Source organism: Cryptomeria japonica, chromosome 4, assembly GCF_030272615.1.
Source record: "Cryptomeria japonica chromosome 4, Sugi_1.0, whole genome shotgun sequence".
Classification (NCBI taxonomy): domain Eukaryota; kingdom Viridiplantae; phylum Streptophyta; class Pinopsida; order Cupressales; family Cupressaceae; genus Cryptomeria; species Cryptomeria japonica.
In genome coordinates, this window is record NC_081408.1 from 205,045,983 (window position 1) to 205,057,003 (window position 11,021).

Consider the following 11,021-nt stretch of genomic DNA (forward strand, 5'->3'; position numbering starts at 1 on the left):
TGCTCCAACCAGATGAACTAGTTTGGTGCTCTTGCATCATGTATGGATATAAATAGAATTCATCAAAGAAGAGTGGCACTAAAAATTTGAATTGTAGGTTTTATGAACAATACTTGGTCATAAAAAGAATCAATAAGATAACATATGAGTTGAATTTTCCACCAAATGGTAGGATACTAATATGTTTGATGTTTCTTGTTTGAATAGAGTTTTTGTATACCAAATTGTTTCATCAGATGACTTACCACACTTTGATGATGAATATAAATTGATATTGATTCCTAAAAGGGTCTTGGAAACAAGAGAGAAAAGTTTGAGGAATGGGAGAATTACATAATACTTGATCAAATAAAAGAACTTGGCCATAAAATATGTGACTTGGGAAGGACCGGGAAGATTATTGACAATCTAAATTTTTATTTTATAAAGATAAGATTTTCTCAGGAGGGAGGATGTGTTACATGTCCCCATTTATTTAAAATTAATTTTGGCAATTCATTAACTTGAATTTCTTTCATGGGTTAACGTGCTAAAAACAGGAAGCAAGATTCATTCAATATCTATTAATTTTCATTCATATTTAAATCCAAAATAGAAATCAAATATTAAGTAAAATTCTAATAAGGCCCATTTTGAGGTGTTGGAATTTGTACCCTTTGTTGAAAATGAATAACTTCCAAGAAAGAATGGATTGTTACAAATGAAAGGAATTTTGGGGCAGCTCGATAATCAACAACTCAGCAATCATGATTGACATTTGAGTTTTGTAATTTGTGCTCCTAAATAATTATTGATGGATATAGATATCATGTTTGGTTCATGTTGAATTTCTTTGGTTGATGATTTTATCTTATCTCATATTTACATATTTACAAATAATTTCTTTAGTGGATGAAGAGTCAATGAAGAAGAAGGATTTTAGATGAAAAACCGTGAGCTCTCAATCGTCAAAGGATGAGAACAATTTAATTATAGAAGGAAATATCATTTAGATATTGTATTTTGGTTGAAGGAAAGTTAAAGTTTCTCGGTTTCTTGATTTTTGATAAGTGTATGTTCTTTGTGAGCTGTTTCTGGAATAATTCAAGCATTGTTGTGTAATTGACTTTTATTTTTGAGTCTTTCTGAGGCATCATAGTAGTATGCTACTGTAATTTAGTTTGCAATTAGGTCCATATTATGTGAAGTTTGGAGTAAATTGAGTAGTCCTATTTTACCATACTTTTCAAGGAATGTGCCAATATGACGAACAAAAGAACGTGCTCTCGCGAATAGTAGGGGCCTGCCCTGCTTCAACAAGTTAACAGGTGTAAGCTTTTCTTCTATCGCCCCTCCCTTTCTTCATCGCAGCCCACTGCTTATGTAGCAATTGCAAATCTTGAGTATGTAGCACCGGACATAATCATCACTATGAATTTGGATGTTTTCATTCGTGTGATATGCTCAGAAATCAGTTCCCAACCAACAGATTCAATTGGCCCTATACCTTAGAAATAGTTTTCTATATGTCTCCAAAAGAATAAGATAGTTAGTTGTAATGGAATACATGTTGACTAAAAAAAAGAGATCTCCATTGATATTAGAGACGGTAAAATCCTTGCTACAATTATAGAATTTGATAGATACAAGTTATCAAAATCCAATCAAATTAGAGATATAAATTTCTATAAATCAAACATTAAATCACATAATTAATTTATTTTCTGGAACAATAACAAAGTATATGGTTATATGGCTTTTCTCTAGATAGTTTACTAAGAAAAATTATATAATGTATTTAAAATTTCATCATTATGTAATGATTTAATGAAGAGGTACTATTGCTCAAAAATCTTAATCACTTTCATAATCTTATGAAAAATATATATATTTATATATAAATTATCTATTTAATATTTCTTATCAAATATATCTACAATATTGAATACTAAATATAAGAATTCTGCAATATATAAATAAAATATATTCATTGAATTACTTATCATGTATTATGCATTTATTTTTTATTAAGGACAAAAACTTGTTTTCAAGGGATCCAAAACCCCTTACAGCAAGTTTTAAAGGTACCTTAAACCCTCGTACTTTTCATAGATCTAGAACCAACAAAGGAACCCTCCAGTAAGATACAAAATAGACATATAGCAACCCAGCCACAACCTAACAATATAGATTAAGTTTTACAAAATTGGTGACAAAATAAGAAGGCCTAAGCCACCCCAAAAGAGTTTAGACAGTCATGAACATAGGAGACAAGGCTCCCTCACTGATATTCATGGGTTTTATCCAGGGTCAAACAACCTTATCCTTGAGAGTGATCCCCATGATGAGAAGCTTTCTTTTCAATATCTTGACCTCCATAGGATAAAAGCGAAATAAGAAAATAGAAATGCCATCATTAGCTCCCTTGCAGGCAAAAGACAGGGCTTCATTAGCCCCCCAACAACACTTTCAAGCATATCTAGTAGCATCTACCTCCACCTCAATAGGAGAAAGGTCACCTCCAGCCACATCTATTTCACCCTCCTTAGAAGATGGGACCACCTTTATAGAAAAACCTAGAGTAATCCCAAGATGTAGAAAATGAAACACAACAAACAAAGACATGGAATCAAGAAGGAGAGGGACAAAATAAACCTCATCACAAAGAGACCTAGAAATCAAAAGCTGTAAACATAGAAAACTAGACCCCACATTAATATTTTCAACACCATGGGGTTTTAACAAGATCCCCAAACCATTAGCACTGGGTTTTAGCATGGCTCCCAAAACCATTAAAGAACAAAACCAGAAAAGCCTCCAGCCATAAGCAAGACAAAAGAAAACAAGGCGAATCCACATATTTTACAACAACACCCACATATGAATAGAAGGAGGGCTCCACCTCCATAGGAGCTACCAATGCAGGCTCAAAGAACAAGGCACCAAACACAATACCCTGCATCCACTCAAAGATTCAGAAGCAAAACAAATCTCGACCTCTAGAGGAGATAGAGTCACCTCTATAGAAAAAAATGTAGAAAACCCATGAGTAGGAAAACATAGAGTATACCTAGGAGAGAAGAAAGAAAAATATCCTCCAATATTCGCAAAAGAGGGAAGAAAATAAATATAGGGCAACCAAAAGTTAATAGCCATACCTACATACAGGAAGTCCCCATCAAACAAAACTAGGATAAGAAAAGTGAAAATAGGGGCCCCATCCTCATCAACATCATCCCCATGTGTCAAATCTACCCCATCCCAAGCACCTTCACCACCCGTGCTTCCATATTTTGTATACAATCCTCTCTTTGTGCACATCCAACTTTTCTTGGAGATGATTTGAGACTGATCAACCTGCAACTGCAAAGAGGGGGAATAGGGTAGAGCTTCCAACTACACCATAGGGCAAGACCCATTGTCAACACTAGTAGTTGTAGCTCCCCCCAAAACCCTATCACTCCAAGGTAAACATAAAAGAGGCAAAGAGGCCACTTTCATAGACAATCCTCCAAAGCTCCCACCACGATGACCAATGTCTTGACCAACAACAGACATTTTCCTAAGGAAATAGGACCGCACCAGGAAAAGGGTAGACCCCACCAGGTGGAAAGGGAGGTAAGACCCATAAGAAAACATAGAAGAAGAGCCATGAAGACAATATGCTTCTACATCTTTGTCTCTAACCACCTCTACTTCAAAAACCCTAGAACCCCCTCTACTTGCACTCCCACCACTCGCTAGATGTATTATGCATTTGTTGTAAATATGATTATAATTAATAAATTTTTAGTATTGTTATATCATTTTGGAATACAAACACTAATATATTTTTATGGCAACTACAAATTTAAAAGTAACAAATACACTTATAACACATATTTTATCAATGAGAAGAAAATAATATGTTGGACTACAAGTTTTATTATATTTTTCATTTGTTTCATTAGCTTTCTCTAATGATTATTATCATCTTTTAAAATTGATTTAAAGAGACTATTTAGTCTTATTTTATTAATATTACAAGTTAAAATGGTTTTATAATCACTTTGGATCTAAAGTAAATTTCCAATCACATTTAATTTATGTTGAATTCCATGATTCTTCCCTTGAAGTCTGGCATAATAAATCCTACCACTTGATCCATTGAAATTAATTCATTGAAGTTAAGATCGCCGATTATTATTTTTATTTATAAGTGTCCACTTGAAAAGGGTGTATTATTCTATAAGAGTTAAAACTCATGGATTTAATGAAACTAAAATTTATAAATCTAGAATCAACATATTTTCCACATCTATTGGAAGGAATAGTTTAAAAAAGTGAGTGATATTGATCCAAGGGATTCTGGTATTTACTGAAACAACCAAATTTATAACATACCTACATTGAATAAAGAATAGAAAGTTACAAAGTTTTAAACTAAAATCAAATTGTCTAAGATTTTAATTACTATTGTTTTTACCTAGGATACTTATCAATAGTATAACTCAAACCCTTTCAAGAATCCAAGTGTAACATGTATGTGATAGTTGAGATACTCTAATCTAAATTGGGGAGGTCTCACCACAACTATTCCTCTATAGAACTTAAAGAGTTCAATATAATCTAGGATACTCAAAAGTAATTTTTATTTCAATTATCCTAAATTTCCCCTAAAATTATTTGTGGTACAGTAGAATATTATGTATTTAAAAGAGAAAAAGTTTCTTACATTTTTAGAATACTTATATAGGCCAAGGGAAAAGGTTTTGCATATAGGATGCAATCATAAAATGATATAGATCTAATAATTTTATTTGAATAGTTAAAAGTCTATAGCAATGAAATGGGCCTTATTTGTTTCATTTCCTTTCCATATATTAAATTGTGATATAAAAGTATAGTTAATCTTGTAATGCTAATTATAAACCATAAAATTGTCATATAAAATAATGATTAATATTGTCAAGATTATTATAATTGTTAGAATGTTGTGAACTTTAATTAAAGAATAAAATAAAAAAATTGGTTTGATTTTTGGTAACTCATTTCAAATACCATGATCATTGGCCATTTCAAAAATAAAATTAACAATCTAGAAATAATAAAATAAAAATTATTGAACTTCACCTCATAGTGCAATGATAAGTTGCAACCCATTATTGGGGTCTTTGCTTGCCCATAAAGAATTTATTGCAAAAAGGAGGATACTTTCTTAAAGAAATCTTTACTATAAAATATGTAAGAAGAATAAAAATTTCTAAACCTACCTTTAGATAATATATAAAAATGAAAGAAATTTTATAACGATTTTGACAATAATTTTTTTATTGAAACATTTACATATACAATTTCTACTAATTATAATAAACATGGTATTGAAATTTATCATATGCCTCTTCTAACAATAATACTTTAAACATTTTGACAATAATTTTTTTATTGAAACATTTACATATACAATTTCTATTAATTATAGTAAACATGATATTGAAATTTACCATACAACTCTTCTAGCAATAATACTTTTTAGAAATATTTTTTAAAGAATGTATTGCACAGAAGAGGATACTTTCTTAAAGAAATCTTTACTACATAACATGTAAGAAGAATGAAATTTTCTAAACCTACCTTTACATAATATATAAAAATAAAAGAAATTTTATAACCATTTTACATTAATTTTTTTATTGAAACATTTACAAATACAATTTCTACTAATTATAATAAACATGATATTAAAATTTATCATATGACTCCTCTAACAATAATACTTTTTAGTAATATTTTTTAATTTAATTATTTTTATTCTTATTTTTTAGTTTGATGAATACGTACCTCAGTTTCTATTAAAATAAAATATATAATTCCTTTTATGAAAACAACAATATAAAACGCTACTTTCAAAATTATTAAATTATTAATCAATTGGAAATATTTCCCTACTAATTATAATAAACATGATATTAAAATTTATCATATGACTCCTCTAACAATAATACTTTTTAGTAATATTTTTTAATTTAATTATTTTTATTCTTATTTTTTAGTTTGATGAATACGTACCTCAGTTTCTATTAAAATAAAATATATAATTCCTTTTATGAAAACGACAATATAAAACGCTACTTTCAAAATTATTAAATTATTAATCAATTGGAAATATTTCCCACTTCTCTTTACATTACATTACTCTGTTTAATACCCTTCCTATTTCAGTACATCACACAAAGCTTTCAGCCCTCCATAATCTCTGCTGTACTTTCTTTATGCCCTCGAACCAGAACAGATTCCATATCAATATTAATATATGCCACATTTGCTCACACATTAAACACAACAAACACTATATGGGTAAGGGCTATTTTCCCATGTAAATCCTACTCCTGTAAAAGGAGCTCACGTCAAAAGGCATGGATTGTGGACAAAGAGAAAAGGATTGGTAACACATCAAATGTTCTCTGAGAAAATTGACAAAACAATATAAAACGGGCATTAAATTTATTTATGCGGAGAAACTTTAAGTAGTGGAAAGTTTCTCTTCTCAGACATACTTGAAACATAAATACATAGATATCATATTCCACGGTAAATCCATAACATATTCCAGCATTGCCTAAGAATCATAGCAAGAACGTTCATTCAGTGAAATTAAGGAACACCCTATAAAAGTTTTGTCAACATAATATGCTTTCACTCAAACAGCGTAAATAAAAGTATCTGAAATGTATAGATAAAAATACCTGTGACTTATGGAAGAAAATTGATCTTCGTCCTTCAATAATTTTAGTAGTCGAGGGAACCTATAGCCAAAAAATATAGTAACATTTTCATTTAGAACATTATTTACAGTAGGCATAGATATCTAATCAATAACATTTTGACATCTTTGCAGGCATTTCGATTACTCTGTGGCACAGTTCTCCTCACCTTTCCACCAATTCCCCCTTATTGTATATTCAAGGTTAGATGGATCAGCTGCCTCTTCCAGTTTCCTTACTTCATTTTGAATCTGTGAGGAACAATATGGACTCAAAAAATGAAGCTCTTTACAGGCATATGTTCACCCAGCCGAAAAGGTTATGATCTTATTATAACCATGAAATTTTTACAGTTCATACTGATCTAGCTAATATATTTTTTATTTTTGATTATGTACAATTTTTTCTTATTTAGATCTATCATAGAACATGAAAATAAGACAAGAGAAATGGTAAATCAGAAAGTTTCATCCAAAATGTTAAAAACAAACACTCAGACATGACAAAATCTAAGAAAAATATTAACTAAAAATAAGATCTTACCCTATCTGTCTCTTTCTTTCTTCCATTGAAATTGGCATAATACTCTTCAGGTCCCCCATAGCATACAGAAGAGCCAAAAAAGGATTGCTCTGGAGTAGCGTCCTCCTCCACTGGGTTAATCGCAAAATAATGTTAGATGCTTTATAAACAAAGAAAAAAAGAAACTAGGAATAAACCTATCAACCATAGGCGGCACAATCAACTGTTTCACAACTGCTGAAACAAAGTTGAATGCACTTTATTACTGTATTAGTACGGTCGGTGTGAGGTAAAAATCTATGCACTTTGCTGTAAAAGCGGCCTAAATCGAAACAAGCTCAGACCTTTTCAAGGTGCCATTCTGAATATGGTAATCATGGGAGCTTAACTACAGGCAAAAAAGACTACTTTCCAAAAGGTGTTTAATGTATGAATATGGATTAAAAATTCCTGCTAAATAATTTGCCCAGTCTGCAAAGAACAAAATCTTTTCACCCAAAAAAAGTCTTGTCTTCATGCAAAGGCCAAACTAAGATCAGTAGACAAGTCTTCTAAATTAACAAGAGAAATAAATATGAGAGTGACTAGTACCATCTAGGGGCTTAGAAGTGGCTCCCATTTGATGCCCTTCAATATGCAGATGCTGGTTTTCTTTTCCCACATCTTCACACACGCTTGAATAGACTGAAAACTAAATCAACCACAACATAGATATTTCCTCAAGAATTATAAGACAAGAAGCTTTTTATAGAACAAACAAAACAGCTATTATCTTCCAATAGAGAGAATGAGCTAGGTGGGAAGCGATTCGATAATCTTCTTTTAGTTAAATGTCTTAGAAGAAAGTGAGGTGATCAGCATTAAGAACAATCTACACCATGAAAAATATATCAACTTTAACAATTTGAAACTGAGGCGATGAAATGTAAGTTCTAACATGATTTCAAAGTCGGTAAATAGAAAAACATTATTTCTATCACAGTGCCGAAATGCTGATCTAAAATCTAAAAGAACACAAGCATTCAAGAGGAGGAAAAGATTCATCACTTGTTGGTTCGGTTCAGCGGAATGATATATACAAGTTCCCGAGCTTAAGCAAATTGTGCAAGACTTCTTCTCTGGTCTGTCAGCCATGAAACTCGCACTCCCTTCTTCATTTTCAGCGCTGTCAGGCATGAAACTCTTCCTCCCTCTTTCATTCCCAATGTTGTCAACCATGGAACTCTTACTCTGTCCTTCATAGCTTTCCATTGCAGAAATAATAATAAGAAACTTCTCTATTTTACAGTGGACTGGACCTCACCTTAACTAATGAGTGTTCTGCATACTAATGCACTGGAATGAATGCATATATAGATGATGTAGGTGCCTGTAAGGAATTCTCTATGGAGAATATCACGTTTTGAAGGTGCATATATAGAATAATTACGACGGAGGGAGAAAATTTTATTTGAGTTGAGTACCTGCTCAGAAATGTGACCGTCTTACTCAAGAGGATGTCCAAATATTCCCCAAGGACAATTATACATTCATTACAAAGAAAGTTGTCTACGTCAAAGTAAATTATTACCGTGGATTCGGAAAGATCTCGTCAGAAGTTGAGTGCGAAATAAAGAATGACGACATTATTGACCATAAGAAAACTATTGCTCGCTAAGAGAACACATTCATTATCTAATGAAAACATATTAGTGCTTGCAAGGTTCAAGGTTACGTCGATAGTAAAATATATTTTGGATAAGATATTGGAAGGCACAATGAATAATTACAATAAGTTATACAAAAAAATTTATAATATATTTTGTTTCCAAAATCTATGTAAATAGCTCTATTGGTAGGCAACCCTTATGTGATACGTTCAAGAATATGATTACCCATTGTCATTGTAATTGGTATCTCGTTTAACTTTCAAGTATGTGTGCAACCTAACATGATCTTTGCATAATAATGGGCCCAAAATACTAGGATCAACTTAATTTCTTATTTTGTATTGTCATTGATGCCCATGTTACACCAATATATCTAAAATAAGTCTATTGGTAGGCAATCCTTCTCTGATACATTCGAAAATATGATCATCAACTATCACAATAATTGATATCTCTTTGAACGTTGAAGTATGTGTTTGCATCTCTAAACATATTTACTTTCCAATTCTATTTATGATTCCCATGACCAGCTTTTTATGATTATTAAAATCACAAATTTAGCAAGCAAAAGAGTGATGGAGCTATATAAAATTCTCATAATGAATAAGGCAAGAATAACATAAAAACTCTTTTTTATCAATACAAGACAATAAAATCGTATTTCTCTATTGCATGATAAAAATAGAAATGATGTTACATCTCTTATTAGTTCCTGTCAAGGCAGGATACTATTGCATTCATTTTATTCTTGCACTTATTCACACCAAATAGAATACAAAAGTAAAGAGACAATAGGAAGTTAACTCTGTTGGCATTTGGCATAACTGATATAGATGCAAGTGATGCAGTTGAAGGTGGATGACTGCACCGGTAAAGGACAGAAGTCTATTTGTGATTAAGAGATTGAGGTTCTATGAATATATGACATGATCAGTTATTTGTGTTGTCATTGATGTCAAATGATATTTTTGATGTCTTGTTTTGTCATCTAAGTGATTTGGTTTACAGGAAGACAGGGTTTCCCGGCAGAGAACTAAAGTCTGTGAAATAGGACTTTAACTGGTAAAGCAGAGTTATTTTGATTGGATTGGTCGACCGGCGATGATTGGTGATTTGCGATCTGGATGGTGAACTTGTATCATGGAAAGGTGTATTTGACTGGAACTCAAACTTGTGGAGATTACCAGAAGGCATGTTTCAAATTTTTGATAAAGTTTTGCTAAGGTTTTAGTAGGGTTTAAGACCAGTGAAAAAATCATCAAACCAGTAATGATTTCTTTTATGGCGGTGATCGACGGTGAGTCTACATGAAGTTGGTAACACGATATAACCTGCGTGAAAGATTTAATTATTTTTTTAGCGCGATTCAAGGAATATTTTCTTAAGAATCAGTGAAATGGTTAGTAGAGTGTTTTGAGGATACAGATTGGATTTCCGTGATGGGTTATGATGAACCAACAGTTGATATTGCATTTTAATTTGTTGTAATGATCTGTATAATGATCTGTGGTGATCTCTTATGATTTGAATTGTAAATTAAAGATGTAATTAAGTTTTTGTGGCCGACCTAGTTGAGATGGCTACTTAGGATGACACAGTTGATGTTTATTGTGTCGGTGGTCTTAGAGAATGTGTTAAGCTGTCAAAGTGAAGTGTGACATATGCCTGAGAGTGGCAGAGTGTTGTGCAAGTAAACAAATCATTTTCTTATAGTTGTTCCCTAACAGTTGCAACAGGTTAAATCCCTTAACTAGGTAGGTCCTAACAAAGCATCAAGATCCTAACTGGGTTGCAAGGAAAATCGCTTAATCGGATCACTCCTAACTGGGCGTACTTGAAAAGAGTACAAATATTTATGGGTGCCAACTCCTAGCATGGTTTTTACCTATTTGGGTTTCCACGTCAAAAAATTATGGTGTTCATGTGTGGAATATTTTTCATGTGATGTTTATGTTTCATTTCATGCATCTGAGACACTAGTTATGATGTTCTATCAAAAGTTTATCAAAGGTTACCGGTACTGATAACAAGTTGTTTGTGAAATTTTTTGATATGACTGATAAGGTTAATGATTTGGTAAATGCTCAAGTTTATATGATTTCTTTGGTGGTGAAAGTAATGATAGTTG

The 11,021-nt window shown here is 31.8% G+C and overlaps 1 protein-coding gene across 1 annotated transcript; it reads right to left on the reverse strand.

The window, feature by feature from the left end:
• Positions 1–6,703: 6,703 nt before the first annotated feature.
• Positions 6,704–8,630, reverse strand: LOC131061189 (uncharacterized). The gene is made up of 5 exons (XM_057994716.2): positions 8,292–8,630; positions 7,836–7,935; positions 7,266–7,375; positions 6,892–6,973; positions 6,704–6,764 (listed from the first exon to the last, which is right to left on the reverse strand). The coding sequence occupies exons 1-5, from the start codon at positions 8,493–8,495 to the stop codon at positions 6,748–6,750; spliced, it is 513 nt and encodes a 170-aa protein (XP_057850699.2). The 5' UTR covers positions 8,496–8,630; the 3' UTR covers positions 6,704–6,747.
• Positions 8,631–11,021: the final 2,391 nt, after the last annotated feature.